At 53.4% G+C, this 14,276-nt stretch overlaps 3 protein-coding genes across 3 annotated transcripts; 1 reads left to right on the forward strand and 2 right to left on the reverse strand.

Moving 5' to 3' along the window:
• Positions 1-61: 61 nt before the first annotated feature.
• SODALDRAFT_329167 (hypothetical protein) lies at positions 62-7,093 on the reverse strand. The gene is made up of 6 exons (XM_028610865.1): positions 2,348-7,093; positions 2,103-2,287; positions 1,856-2,029; positions 1,656-1,790; positions 1,422-1,602; positions 62-1,307 (listed from the first exon to the last, which is right to left on the reverse strand). The coding sequence occupies exons 1-6, from the start codon at positions 7,011-7,013 to the stop codon at positions 85-87; spliced, it is 6,564 nt and encodes a 2,187-aa protein (XP_028462773.1). The 5' UTR covers positions 7,014-7,093; the 3' UTR covers positions 62-84.
• Positions 7,094-8,928: 1,835 nt separating this feature from the next.
• On the forward strand, positions 8,929-9,865 carry SODALDRAFT_321057 (cytochrome c oxidase polypeptide V; the record flags this gene model as incomplete). The annotated part of the gene is made up of 3 exons (XM_028609590.1): positions 8,929-9,157; positions 9,486-9,679; positions 9,782-9,865. The coding sequence occupies 3 exons, from the start codon at positions 8,929-8,931 to the stop codon at positions 9,863-9,865; spliced, it is 507 nt and encodes a 168-aa protein (XP_028462774.1).
• Positions 9,866-10,343: 478 nt separating this feature from the next.
• SODALDRAFT_317499 (alpha amylase) lies at positions 10,344-13,418 on the reverse strand. The gene is made up of 8 exons (XM_028609347.1): positions 12,869-13,418; positions 12,673-12,797; positions 12,504-12,603; positions 12,322-12,434; positions 11,569-12,260; positions 11,165-11,500; positions 10,471-11,101; positions 10,344-10,403 (listed from the first exon to the last, which is right to left on the reverse strand). The coding sequence occupies exons 1-8, from the start codon at positions 12,942-12,944 to the stop codon at positions 10,383-10,385; spliced, it is 2,094 nt and encodes a 697-aa protein (XP_028462775.1). The 5' UTR covers positions 12,945-13,418; the 3' UTR covers positions 10,344-10,382.
• Between the last annotated feature and the right edge of the window lie 858 nt (positions 13,419-14,276).

A 14,276-nucleotide genomic window follows, 5' to 3' on the forward strand; every position in this document is an offset into this window, starting at 1 on the left:
TGCAACCATACATCTCGTCAGCCCCTCTTTCTGCCGCCTCACTTATATCCTACGGCCCCCCCCCCCCATCTTGAATCTGCCTCATCAGGCGGCAGCATCCGTACCCCCGGCCCAAGCGAGGCACCGTCTTGATTGCTGGCCTCCCACACCTAGCCCACCCGGCCTACATCTAGACCACCACCAATTCCATCGCCGCAGCTCTCCATGCAAGCTCTCCAACAACACTTCCGCGATCCATACCGGCCGCCTCGACCCCTGTCCTGACTGCGTCGCCCTCACCGGGCCCTGGACTGTGATGGTATCCGGCGTGACCACCCAGTTCCGCTCGGCATCGCGAACAAGACTGGTCGCGAACGTGTCGACATGGGTATCCCGCGGCCTCGTCTCGTCAGGCGCCTCACAGAGCCCGGCGAAGAGAGCAGTAGAGGAAAGCGCCGTCCTCTCTAGACTAGGAGTCGAGTCCAACGTCTCTTCGACTTCCCTCGTTGTCTTGCTCATCAATTCCAAAGATGTTTCTAGGTCCTCCCAGCATGCGGGCTCGTGCATGGACAACGAGTACGCCTCTAGGACAGGCTGTAGGGTGTTGAACAGGAAGAGAATCTTCCTGAAGAGGTGCGTCTTCTCCGCCGGTAGTGGCATCTCCCCCAAGCGCCGCACTTCGGCCGCCCACCTGAGGGTGGCGTGTACCATGGCTGGGATTTGGCTGAGCGCATCTTCGCCGATTTGACAAGAGACCGGAGACTGGGCGAGCCTGAGCCTGATTGCCTCGCAGAAGACGTCGAATATGACAAACAGTTCATGTTTCTCCGTAGCAGCCTGCAGGATGGCAGGGACCATTTTTCCCAAGCTGAAGGAGAGGACGGCATCCACTTTCATCCCCTCACGCAATATTGCTACCTCGTGTCCCAGTTTGCCATTGTGAAGGGCCTGTTTGAAGTTGTTATAGAGGTAGAAGAACAGTTGCGGCGCCGCTTTCGCGTCCCCTTCTAGGAGTCGGATCCCGTAAGATTCGATACTGGCGACCTGGAGCTGAGGGTCCTGCAAAGGTGGGGAGTACTCTTTGCTGATCTCGTAGAAGAAATTGGGTATCGTGCAAATATCCCCTCCGTGTGCTCTGATGAGAGAAATGATTCGACGAACAAAACTAACATAGGCACCATGGCCGTCTCCAGAAGCTTCGAGCGTTCGGAGGTCATCTCGCATGAGCTGCATGCTCGTCTGGAGAGCCGAATCGAACTCGGTCGAGAGCTTTTTCTTGTCGGCTAGAGGGGCCTCTCGCAGCGAGCGTCTCATCCAGGACAAGGCATCTGTAGCAGGGGATCAGCGTGGGCGGTCCAGGTGGAAGAAGAAGGTGGTGGCCAAAAAATAAATAAAAAATAAAAAAATAAAAAGATTCAAGAAAAGAAATCTCCATGACTTACATGCAAAAAGATGCCGTGGCGTCCCGTAATTCTTTTGCCTTAAGGACTGGCCAGCGTCACCCGGCACGAAGGTGTTCGTCTGCTGGCCCAGCACGGCGGCAAGCTCATGTTCAAAGCCCAGATAGCGCACCGGCTTCACCAGGGACAGCAGCCACAGTTGCGGATAGCTCGATCCGATATCCTATCTCAGGTTAGCCAAGGTCATGCACAGCCATTGCCTTGCCGAACACGTACCGTGAGATCGACCGTGGCACGCTGTTGAACAACCGCCAGGAAGAGTGGGAGATACTGCCGTTGGCGCAAGCTCAGTCTCGCGGGGACATCTTCGAACATGCCTTGCCTCCCGCGCTTGAAGCACTGGGAAAGGCGCTGCCAAGGCGTTAGTCCGTACGCTTCCCAAGCTCGACGAGGAGGTAGGCGGCTTAGAAACGTACCATGGCTCCGCATTGCGTTAAGACTGCGGCTAACTGGCCCCCAACGCGCACCACTTGTTCGACGCAATCTGTTCTGGATAGAGAAGAGAGGGACGATGCATTAGCCTCTGACTCGATGTTTAGTACAGAACGAGCCATGGCGTAAAAGTCCGCGGTGATTTCACGATCCAGTAGCTAGAGAACTCGTTAGCAAGAATATAGACAACTCCACGCACGCGGGAAGGGGGGGCGGGGGGAGGCGTAGTACCATGATGCTGTCATCCACACTTGTTTCATTTAATGTCTCTTCGTTTTCACGCTGCTTATCATCACCAAGGGCTCGCTCAGTTCGATCCAAAAGGAGTTCAAGCGTGGCCAAGGTGTCTCGAAGGATGGTCCAAGGAAACTCGGGTTCTGCGGTGGAAAATCGGCGGAGGACCTGTTTTATTTGATCTGTTCCAACGAGTTAATAGACGCCATGCGTGAGCTTTGTCTTCAACTTGGGGTCCTCACAATTGTTTGCGGCGAGAATGGCCAGCTCGAGACTGCGGGCGTATCGAGCGGTGTTAAGGGACAAACGTGTGCTGCAGATCAGGACGTCCATTGTCGCCAACTTGTTGCTGGCTATGACCCCATTTATCAGATCCTGGCTGATCCCGACACTGGAATCGCTAGACATGTTGCGCATCTGCTGGTTGATGTCGGCGGCAACGGAGTCGTATTGACCAAGGAGTTCCTGGAAAGTGTCCGTCTGCCACCAGTACAAAGCTTTGAATTCAGAGGCCGAGCCCTTGGACGCGACGAAGCGCGCGGTCTGCCCCCAGGCCCGCAAGTTTATGAGACACGCTTCCTTGTGCGAGCTAGCCGGGATGACGAGCTGCTTCAGAAGCTGGATCAGTGTGGCAGGGCGCAAATCCGGTGGAGTCGCCCAGTACAAGGTGCAGAGCAGATCATGATGGTTCCGGAGCGCACCCAGATCATCCTGATGGACGTTGTGCTCCTTAAGGTACTGACGGTTATGGTTCGGTAATGTACGAGCCACGAGGTTCCGAACTTCGTTGGTCGAACCCGAGCGTACCAACTGCTTGATGGCCACGGCAATAAGCTTGAGGAAGACGTGAAAACAGCGATCTTCTGGTTCCACTTGCAAGGACGGGTTGAGATGCAGGCTTTCCAGAAACGCGGGTGACCGGTAGACCACCTCGTTTCGAAGATGCGACAGGTTTTGCGACCCGAAGAAGTCGAAAATGGTGCCGACGATACCGCTGCACTTTTGCCAACCCCACTGCTCGACCAAGTAGTGACAACGACTAAGAAGAGCTCTGCAGTAGATATTGAAGCTGGGAGATTGACGACTGTTGTCTTTGTATAGCTGGAAGACTCGCTTCAAGACGAGCTGTGGCAGGGCCCAACCATCCATCGAAATGCGATACCTCGATCCCGAAGTCACGACCCCCATGTTGTCAAACTCGCATAGAGGCAGCAAGGTGAAGACGTTCTCCCACAGTTGCTCAAAGGTCCTCGCGTTGACTCCTGACTTCACCTCGGCTTTGATGAGCACCGAGTACGTAACGTCCCAGAAGCTCATTCTAGGGATCTGAAAGTCCCCGAGAACTGTCATCAGAATAACCCAGGTCACAGCGGCAACATTATCAGCTCGAATACCACGCTGGCGGAACGCGAGTCGCCGCAGGTCGTCCTGGAGCTTGGCGATGGGACCGAACCCGACGCCCAGGAGACAGGAGACGCATGTCGCAGACATTTTTTGGAGTAGCAACTCCATTCGCATCATTTCAGAGCTCAACACGTCGACATTCTTGCAGAGATTGACTCCACTGGCCGTGGCCACAAGCAACTGGCAGAGTATCTCAAGAACCACTTGTAGCCTCCGTGGACTAAGATGGGACAACTCCGTCTGCAACCGTGATAGGAAGCTGCCGAAGACGTCGACCAGACGGGAAATGAAGGATTCTGCTTCCGAGTCCGGAGAGACGCTGAAAGCATCTTGTATATACGACCGAATGAACCGTGCCGCCCCTTTCGCGTCCAATTGGGGGTCGTCCGGCGTATCCGGGGCCACAAGTTGGTTCAAAATGGTATCGCATAAGATGCCAAATTCGGAGGACACGTCGTCATTCCAGGGGCCCCATCTCAAGGACTGCCCCGACAGACTGAAGAAGACTCGTGGCCGAACCTGGAAGACTCTGTCCGCATAGCTCTTATCCAAGGCAGCTCGCACACATCCGCTTCCTAAGAGAGTTTCCTCGTGAAAAAAGATTCCTCGCTCCAGAGGAAATCTCTCGAAGTGCTGAGAATATTGGGTCCCGAACGGTCCGAGACCCAGCAATTTACCATCGCTGACCTCCGCCACCTCGCTCTCTACTGGTGCTGGTGAGTCTAGGGGTAATGGGTCGTTGGCGTGCCGATATTGAGCTGCCTTTGTATCAATGCGTCTAGGTCTGGCCATCTTCTTCCGTCTTCGAGCCACAGGTTCAGGAGGAGGGGAAGCCGAAATCTCATCAAGTTCAGCAGGAAACAAAACCGAGTCGGTGTCATGACTGGCATTCGGAGGAGCATCCACAGAACCCAGAGAAAGGATGATGCTCGGGGACGATGCACGTCTGACATTTTGGCGATACAGAACGTCAAGCATCCGCTTTTTCGAATGGAAGGCAAGCCGCCCAGGTTGCGTCAAGAGGTCGGCTTCCAGCTGTGCAGGACGGACTGGTGTATCCGGGGTCGGAGTTTTATTTCGGTCTGGGTGTCGTGCTTGATGATGACGGTCAAGCGTACTGTTGAGAATTGGCGCGCCATGCTTCGACTTCGGGTCTGTTGGCGGCCCATCACGGATAGCCTCAGGTGATCGTTTCTGTAAATTCTGTGAAATATGCTGCAGAGGCCGCCGGCCCATCTTGGGGACGACATCGCGACGGGTCGGCTGAACTGTCGAACGGGGCTGGATCTTGCCACTGGTCCAATTATGCAGCACGGTGCCGGCATCGATCTGGTCCTCGCGGGTGCCCAAACATATTTTCTTGGTTCTCGGGGTTGTCCGCCCCTTGTGCGCTCTTCTCTTCGCTGTCCGCGCGGCGATCTTCAGGAATTGAGGTGCGCTCGGCTCGATCACGTCAAGGATGCCGATCTGAGGCGGTGCCTTTGACAGTTTGGTTTGCTTTGATCTCCGTTTCTGTGGTCCTCTGGCAGGATGAGTAGTCGAGGTATTTCTTCTGGAGGTGGAAGGCTGTCGGTTCCGAGATGAAAAGTGGCTCGTAATGGTCTGTTGTTCGCGTCGTTTTCCAGACGGTGTATGGAGGGTTTTCCGTCGCTTGCTGGTGTTACTATACGAGCTGTTGCGGTCGAGCCGGCGTTTACTACGTTGAGTCATGTGGTCGATCTCGTCATACTCCTCGGCGCCCGAGCCATTGTCGGAATCTTCCAAATGCAGGACGGTTTGAACCAAAGGCGGTTCTGTGGAGATTGGGGGGGCCTCGTTGCGCTCGATATCAGATTCATCGGAGACTTCGAAAGGGAACACCGAAGCGGGCTGTGGACGAGAAGTTCCTGTTCGTCGCACAGCCAAACCACGTCTCTGTATCGCATCCGTCGTCGTCTCTAAGGGTCGAATTTGCGCCTTTTGGCGCAAGTTTGCTTGATTCACAGATTGGTCCAGCCTGAAATGTGACGCAGGCAGAACCCCCCGGGCCCTCCGTCTGAATCTGGTTATGTCCACGCTGTTCTCCGAATCGCTTCCTGAGGCGTTACTTGCAACAGAGCCAGCCTCCCCGACCAGAGCTGGTTCATCATCCTCCGTAGTCAGGTCAAATATCTGACGAGTAGTTGTTACGAGTGGAGATTGGTGCCGAGGTTCTGTAAGAACTGCGCGATGCTGCTTCGGAGTCTCAGACCCTTCTTCAAACACAACATTTGGCTCTCTATTCAGAGTGGTCAAGGGTCTTTCTGGCGAGCTTTCGAGAAGGTCTATGCGTGCCAAAGGTCTCGGAGGCGTCTTGCCGTCCAAGGTTGTGGGTACAGACGTGCTACCCATGGGGTTGCGTCGATATTTCTTGCGGGCGGAGGACTTTGTCGAACATGATGGTCGTTTTTCTCGCGACAATATCTTCTTGCTCAAGTTGGGCAGAATATCCAGGGACGGGAAGCCGTCGTCGTCGTCTTCGTCAATCATAAATGGACTCGTGAGGTCGGTTTCTCGAGAGCGGCTGTAAGGACTACTCAAAAGCCCACGCGGCTTCGGAGAAGAGGTTCTGTGGTCGGGAGGGGTCGAGAACAGGCGAGGGAATGATTCCTGCTGATTATCGTCTGCTGATTGAGTATTGTCCTCCGAGGCTGTGTAGGGCCCCACACCGCTGGCGATGCTTTGGCTATCAGCCTCGAACTCCTGTTCTTGGGAATCCTCTTCCGCGGCCTTCCTCTTCCTCAGTCTCTCCTCTTCGGTATCTACCCGCACGGGTTTGACCCCTGCGGATCTCAAGGCTTTGCTGTATTGAACATTCTCAATAAGATAGGGATGTTGCTGGATCGGCTTCCTCGGACGAAGCGCGCGACCATATTGCAAAGCAGCCGTGGAAGGGCTTGCGAATTCAGTTTCAGCCTGCGTACCGAGTGTAACCGGGGATTGGCTTCTCGGCTGCTGAGCTTGGATCGGCTTCGGTTCACTCGGCTCGTCGGCGTCCTTGTCAAGGAGGAAGTCAGGTGGTGCCTGGGTCAGCTCCACAAAGCTTCTCGATACGTCATCCTGCGTGAAATCGAGGGGGTCCGGTGAGCCCTCAGCATAGTTACGAGTCGTGACTGGCGTCTTTCTCAATAATTCCGTTCCCCCAGCGGGGAATTGACTGTGGAATTCGTCGAGTTCGTCATTATCAAAAGCGTCGTCAGGGATAGAAGAGAGAGGTGAGGACACAAGGGCTGTAGCCGGGGCTGCTGATGATATGGGTGTCTTGGGGCGTTCAGTTGGTCCTTGCTTCCGTGTTTCCTGCACCGGCGATGAGTCTGGTATATCCCAGATACTGCGTTGTTCGGAATGCACTGCAACAGGTCGCTGTTCGAGGGTCGGTGGTGCTGGTTCGAGTGCAGGAATAGGAATTACGTCTGTCTCCTGGCTGTCAAACTCGGCGTCGTCGTCCGAGTCTGGAACTTCCCCGAGAACCTTCCAGTTGGCCATTTGGGAGATAAAGTAGTCATCGTTGATAAGAAATCAAGGCTGGATCATGTTTTTAGAAACAAGGCTTCGTTATAGCAAAGAGCCCCCATGGTCGGACTGCATTGAAGTCGGTGTGGGGGACGCGGTTACGTTGAATCGTATCCGTACACGGTACTGGTACGGTCCTCCATTGGCGAGCTGTGACGCGACAAAGGGAACGCGCAGGCACGGGACCACTTTACGCCTCCACTCCACGCTAACCACCGGTCCGAATATCCACCGACGTCGATTCCCCGCAGTTTCAACGGTGTCTGGTGGTACGTACCTTCGCGTGCTGTCGGAACATGGTCCGGCTGAGGACCAGAATATTTCGTACCTTAGGGAAGTAACAAGCTTGGGAATCGCATTCCCTCCCCTCCAGCCCCAGTATCTCGACTTGCAATGGGTTTTCGGCAGTACTTGGGTCTAGGCTTAGCCATAGGCGCCGGAGTTTATATTAGTGAGACCTTCGCTGGCCTCAATTGCAGATCATAAGTTCACTGACTGAAAAACGTGCCCTACTGTAGGCGTCTTTTCCTTGCAACCAGCTCTCGCCGAGCAGAAACGACAACGCGAGCTCCAATTATCGTCTCAGTCCACTCAACAAGCAGAACAGCCCCAGCTTATTCCAACAGCATCATCGCCCCATCCCACCGAGCAAGACACTGGGAGACATTGATCCCGGAAACCATCTCGAACTACTCCCCATCCCTGTATAACAACTCTCACAGTCTACGGCTCTGCAGAAAACCGTCGCTTCTCCAACTTGAAGAAATAGACAAGAATAGTATTTAACGACTTGAATTCATGTCTTTTTGTCGGTGTCCTCTTCTGGAATCCGGGCCAAAGAACCTGATTCTGGGGCCTGGAACATCCGAGGTGCATCTGTCAGACGGACGTACAGCATAACATCCTTCACACCTCACACAACCAATTCGCTCTTTATGATTGGAATACACGGGCTTTCCGGCCGTTCTTCTTAACAGGGGACCTCAACGGCATCTACCCAGAAATGAAAGTCAGTTCTGGCATGCCAAGGGACGAGGTGGAAGTCTCAATATGAACTCCATCAATTGCAGCTCGGGGTAAAATGTGGTCCTGTTTCTGCAAACAGAAGCTACTCAAAAGACGTGAAAGGCACATCACAGACAGGATTAAGTCGTTCATAATGCCGACTTTCTCTCTCGATCTGCGCAACTTCAACGCCCGGCGTTCTCGTTCTGTCTCGGGCCTTGGGATGGCTACGGCGCCGATTGCTTTGATACCCGTGAGGGTTATGGCGTCATGTCCCCTTCTGGATCTCCGGACACATTGCTGAAGATACACACCAATCACTCCCTGATTTGCGCGTGGGTGATGCTGGCGTGGCTCACTTCCTCTGGCGAAAAGCCTACGATGAAGACGCAGTACACTCTACGACTAAGAAATGTAGTACTGGAATAACCACTCGCTGTAGCAACCATGGCTTCCACATCACATGTCAGAAGCAATAATATATACTACATACCCCGTACTTCATGTAATGACTTCGTTCGGATACCCAGTTTATTATCACGTTGTAATGACTCCGTAGTCCGTACGCCTGTCAATTTCGATGGTTTCGATGCCGACTATTGTATCACGTGATACAGTAGCTTAGTCAGGCAGCCCGGATGCCGAACGATTTTCGGCCCAGTGGCAGAAGCTGGATGACAGACAAGCCAATGAGGTAACGGAATCGGATCAGACGATTGCCTCGAAAAACCCGCTTCCTGGAACTTCATCTAATAATACCACGTACTCCCCCCAAGCTCCCTTCCCACAACGCACCCCCCCGCGACGTCGTACGCCTCCGGTCAACCCATCAATTGGACCCATCTCCACACCGACACTGCATTTTGGGACCCAAATTCAAAAGATGATGCGAACCCAGGCTTCGTCTCTGCTCCGTGCCGTCCCCCGGCAGGGGCAGGCCATGATCATCCGCCGTGCCGCGACCACCCACGCCATCTCGAACCCGACCCTCAACAACATCGAGAAGAGGTGGGAGACCATGCCTCTCCAGGAACAGGCCGAGCTCTGGATGGCCCTGAGGGACCGCATGAAGGGCAGCTGGGCCGAGCTCACCCTCCAGGAGAAGAAGGCCGGTACGTGCTTCGTGACTCTAACGCTTTTTTTTTTCTTCTCTCTCTCTCTCTCTCTCTCTCTTCGACACGACACGATTCGCGACTGTGTTGCCACCTATTCGGAATCCCGTTAGGCTGGGGCATCCAATTGGGTTTCGAAGAAATGCTCTCCGTGATATTCGGGTGGCTCGATTTCGTGGGCAGCCGATAGGCATTGATTCTCCCTTAATTGATAAGGCTCCCCGTGGCGCCCGACGTCTCAAACAACGAGCAATTACGCACGACCGCATCCATGACATCGGATGGAAATTCTTTCAATTCAAGTGTGCTGACTTGGATTGGTTCACAGCGTACTGGATCGCCTTCGGTCCCCATGGACCCCGTGCCACCGACCCTCCCGGTCAGAGCTCCCGCGTCTTGCTCGGCACCGTCGTCGGCATCGCTGTCAGTTTCGCCATCTTCGGCCTCATCCGCGCCTTCGCCAAGCCTGGCCCCTCAACCATGAACAAGGAGTGGCAGGAGGCTGCCAACGAGTACCTCAAGGTTCGTCGCAAGCATCCCTCGATGTTCCCTTATTTGACTTGCGGGCCCTCTCCCAACAAAATGGCGATACTGTGCTAACATATCCTCCCTTCTAACCTCCAGGGAGAAAAATCCGAACCTCTCACCGGCATCTCCTCGGAAGGCTACACCGGCCGGGGCCAGGTCCAGTCCCCTCCCAAGCAGTAATCACGCTCTCGCTTTTTCTCCCCCTCCTCGGCCTCTGGCAGCGCGGCCGACTGTTACATCCCCTTGTATAACACGACTTCTTAGAAAATAAAGAGGCTTGGAGGGGGGCTTCGAGTCTGAGGGAATCCGGGAACAGACAAAAAAAAATGCGCGGCTGGGTGTAAATAGTATACCAGAAGACTAAATCAATTTCAAGCATCTTTCTTTTGTCGACGAGTCTCGAAGACTATTCCGTTTGTGATACTTGGACAGATGAATATCCCATTCTCCTTGTTGTCTACAGAGGCAATATCAGAGTTGGAATAACTAGGGCACTAACAATATTCTAGAACATAACTACATGTGCCATTATATTTTCTTGCCCTCGCACTACAGCGGGCACGTGTCAGAACAGCTACACTCTCGAGACGAACAAGGGCTCTGGCCGACGAAGTATCCTCCATTTCATACGACTGGTGCCTTCACCAATTACCCTCATACCTCCAATAGCTAGCCCACTGCCCACGAGTGCGAGAAATCAAGACTCGGGAGCCAAAACCTAAAGACAACAGTGTCAGCATCATGGCATGTTGAACATATGACATCTCTGGCCTGAGAACACTTACAATGGCTGTGCGGCACGGAATGTAGACATGCGTGCAGTTCTTCCGGTTGTTCCATTCCATCGGCTCGGTGAAGAAGCGAGTGCTCTCGTCAATACGGTCATGTCCGCCGACTTCCTTGGAGTCTGTGTTCAGCACGATCCTGTACGTCCCCGGCACATCGATCCCAATCCTGTAGTCGCTGAAACTCTGGGACGGATGCAGGTTGAAAACGAAAACACAGCCACCCCGCTCGAAGACGATGACTTTGTCCCCTTGGTGCTTGAGGGACAGGTATGCCTGCGGCGCCTGCAGCCAGCCGAACCGGGCCTCGCAGGTGTTCATGAGACGATCGAAGTTGTTGAGGAACTGGTACCGGAGCAAGTGGTCGTCCGTCAAGTTGAACTGGCGCCTGGCGTACCAGAAGGAGTTCTGGTTGCCCTCGCGGGGGAAATCCAGCCATTCCGGATGACCAAACTCGTTGCCCTCAAAGTTGAGATAGCCCTCGCCACCAAGACCGTGGGTCAAGAGGCGGATCATTTTGTGCAGGGCCATACCACGGTCGATGACAGCGGTGAGAGGCGTCAGCACGGACATGTTGGTGTACATTTCAGCATCGCAAAGATGCATCATGAGGGTCTTATCTCCGACCAGACTATACGTTTTCGTCAGAATCCGGGAAGTTCGACGTTGTGCGGGGAAATTCAGATTTACTCACGCTTGATCATGGCTCTCACAATAAGCAATGGTCTTCTCGCCGTGGCGTCGGTTTGTTAGAGTCCAGCAAATACTACTCATGTCCCATTCTTCGTCCTTCTGCTCTTTAAGGATCTTGATCCACATGTCGGGAATTGCCATTGCGAGTCGATAGTCGAACCCAACTCCGCCCAGGGAAAGGGGAAGGCACAGGGCAGGCATCCCGGATACGTCCTCGGCGATAGTGATAACGTCGGGGTACCGGTCATGGAGCATTTGGTTGGCGACCATAAGATAGGCGACAGCTTCCTCATCTACATCGGGTCCAAAATACTCGTGGTATCCTCCAGAGAACCCCCTTTTGGCAGTTAGTACGGCGGTGCCGTGGCGTGGCACATGCCAAGAGAACAGAACAGGGGCACTCACGTTCCAATTCCATGATGCTGGTACAGCATGCTTGTGACGCCGTCGAAGCGGAAGCCATCAAAATGATACTCGTCCATCCAGAACCGCAGGTTGCTGAGCAGAAATCTCATCACCTCGTGGTGGCCGTAGTTGAACAGTCTGCTGTCCCACAGCTCGTGGCGACCCCGGGCACCTTCGTGGAAATACTGATGATCGGAACCGTCGAAGTGGTTCAGGCCGTCGAGGACATTCTTGGAAGCATGGCTATGGACGACATCGAGAAGCACCGTGAGGCCCATTCCGTGGGCCGTGTCGACAAGCTCCTTGAGGTCCTCTGGGGGGCCGTACCGGCTGCTGGCTGCGAAGAAGTTGTTCACCTGGTAACCGAAGCTAGCATAGTACGCATGCTCCATAACAGCCATAAGTTGGATGACATTGTAGCCGAGGTCACGGATCCTTGGAAGCATGTTCTTGGTAAATTCTTTATACGTGGCGACACGCAGTTCCGGCGAGGAGATTCCAACGTGTGCCTCGTAAACGCGGAGACTGGTAGGCTTAGGGGGCCGCGGGTTCTTGAACTGGTATCTCTCGGACGCGGGCGGGTTCCAGAACCGTGCCTCATACGCCGGGGAGACAGATAGATCCTGGGTTACATACTTGATCCAGGCAGGTAGTCGGTCGACCCTCTCCGCCGTGGGCAGTTCAAGTGAAATCTAGAATTCCAGGTCAGCCAAGCCCAGTCCAGGCGTTGAGGTTGTGTTATCAGCCGATTACCTTGACTTTCGAGTTGTGGGGGATGGCTGGTTGTCCATCTTCGGGTGGAAGCACAATCTCAAAAACACCAAAATGGTTTTTGGTCATGGGGTGGGACTTCCTATTCCAGCCGTCTGGTCAAAATAACACGATATCAGTCCAAGATGCCTCATGAGATCGCATTAGGAGGACATGGCACTCACTGAAGTCACCAATCAGATAAGCCTCGACAGCATTGGGCGCCCATTCTCTGTAGATGATGTTCCCACGGGTATCGACATTGAAACCAAAGGCCTCTATCCCCTAGTGGACCGACGTTCGTGAGCCGGAAGGATCATACAGTACACTGGCCAGTTGAGAGTCTTATCTCACCTTGGAGAACTTGTCAAGGCCTCCTTCGGATACGTTGATTCTCCCAATCCACTCCTGGGCTCTGGCATAACGCCTCTTGAAGACATCCTTGAATGGTTCAAGCCAGGGGTCAATCTTAATGGCACCTATTCTCGAGAGTCAGAAAAGAGAAACAGGACGTCAGGGTCAGGGCGGGAGTGACTCGGTGAGGACAGACCAGTGCCATCGTTGGGCAGTCCCGTGGCAGCATTCGCTGCCAGGGAATTGGCCGAATCCTCGACAGCAGCCGCCATTGTTGCACGTTCTTCCTGATGATTGTGTGTACGTCTGGATGGTGTCTCAATGGCTGGCTAAGTAGGAGAATACGGCGCACACTTGGAGGTGCGGGATGCTGTAGTGGATTTGCTGCTCACTGGTGTCTTAACTAGTACGAGACGGGGGAGCTTTCGAGTAGGACGGAATGTAAAATTCCAGACGCGTCCGTAAAGAAATTAAATGAAATAAACTCAAATAGGCCTCCCGGCTACGGGGACGAATTGCAGAACTGGTTGGTCGTTTGCTGGCAGCTAGTAATGTAAGGTAGTACGAGGTAGCACAGAAGTATTATCAAAGGAATCAAGATAGGAGTTGGGGAGAGGTAGGTACAGAGTAAGAGTTGGACAGAGCTGAGAAACAGGACAAGAACAGAACCTGAAATGTTCTGACCTACACTATCTTCACAAAATGAGATACTACCTTACTTTACCTTTTAGTCCAGCAGTACCTTGGTACGTCGAAGTACGTACGGTCATACCAGGGAGGTGTCATAACAGAGAAGAGTGCAACTGACCCCTCCCAATCCTGAAGTATGACGTACATCGTACAGGCAGAAAAGGGGAGAAGCCAACCCTTAGCTGATCAGATTAGCAGCCTCAATCCTAACATCACCGTCCAATAATTTACCTACAGGACATGTGCCTCCGAAATAATACATCCATCTATTACCTTACTGCAGGCATTCAAATGTACCGCAGTAGGCGATGTATGATCCCACCCTTTCAGAATTTACCTGCCGTTGTGTTGCTTCGCGTATTATTGGTCTTCTGTGTCACACTGGGCGCCCCTCCGTTGTCGCTGCGACTGGCCGGACCGATACCAATGTCATTATCTTCAAAGGGAAGACTTGGCAAAAGCATCGTAGCGAGTCCAACAAAACCCTTATGAGCGACAGTGGGGGGAAAAGACGAGAGAAAAGAATGGCGGCTAGCGAGAGTGCAGAAGCAGCATCCCTTACATCGACAGAAGAGCATTGCTTTATTTTAAGAGGCGTCGGTGAGTGTCCAGTATGTTATAGCGGATCAATTGCCCGCCTGCTTGCCTTCAGCTGTCATACCTCACCTTGCTGACCCGTGACAAGCAGCTATACAGGAAAGTCCAGACAACGGATCGAAGCTAGGCTATAGGCAAGGTCGTGATTATACTGTACTACGCAGTATAGTATCCCATCTTTTGAACAAGCGTATGCATTAGTCATAATAGTGATAGATGCTGTAAATGTCGGTCAAGCATCTGCTTTCGTCATATATGTAGCTCGTTGGCGTTGGCTGCAAGCTCGGCTTACTGAGGTTAGAGCCGGAAAAAGGGAG

This window comes from Sodiomyces alkalinus, assembly GCF_003711515.1.
Source record: "Sodiomyces alkalinus F11 unplaced genomic scaffold SODALscaffold_12, whole genome shotgun sequence".
Taxonomy (NCBI): domain Eukaryota; kingdom Fungi; phylum Ascomycota; class Sordariomycetes; order Glomerellales; family Plectosphaerellaceae; genus Sodiomyces; species Sodiomyces alkalinus.

What these genes read in the sequence shown, in the direction of transcription:
- SODALDRAFT_329167 (XM_028610865.1), bottom strand. Translation starts at nt 7,013, where the DNA reads ATGGCCAACTGGAAGGTTCTCGGGGAAGTTCCAGACTCGGACGACGAC. An exon ending in TAACGCAATGCGGAGCCATG is followed by an intron (nt 1,791 to 1,855) that starts GTACGTTTCTAA and finishes ACGCCTTGGCAG; the next exon opens with CGCCTTTCCCAGTGCTTCAA. An exon ending in GCCACGGCATCTTTTTGCAT is followed by an intron (nt 1,308 to 1,421) that starts GTAAGTCATGGA and finishes CCCCTGCTACAG; the next exon opens with ATGCCTTGTCCTGGATGAGA.
- SODALDRAFT_317499 (XM_028609347.1), bottom strand. Translation starts at nt 12,944, where the DNA reads ATGGCGGCTGCTGTCGAGGATTCGGCCAATTCCCTGGCAGCGAATGCT. An exon ending in ACTGCCCAACGATGGCACTG is followed by an intron (nt 12,798 to 12,868) that starts GTCTGTCCTCAC and finishes TCTCGAGAATAG; the next exon opens with GTGCCATTAAGATTGACCCC. An exon ending in CCCACAACTCGAAAGTCAAG is followed by an intron (nt 12,261 to 12,321) that starts GTAATCGGCTGA and finishes CTGGAATTCTAG; the next exon opens with ATTTCACTTGAACTGCCCAC.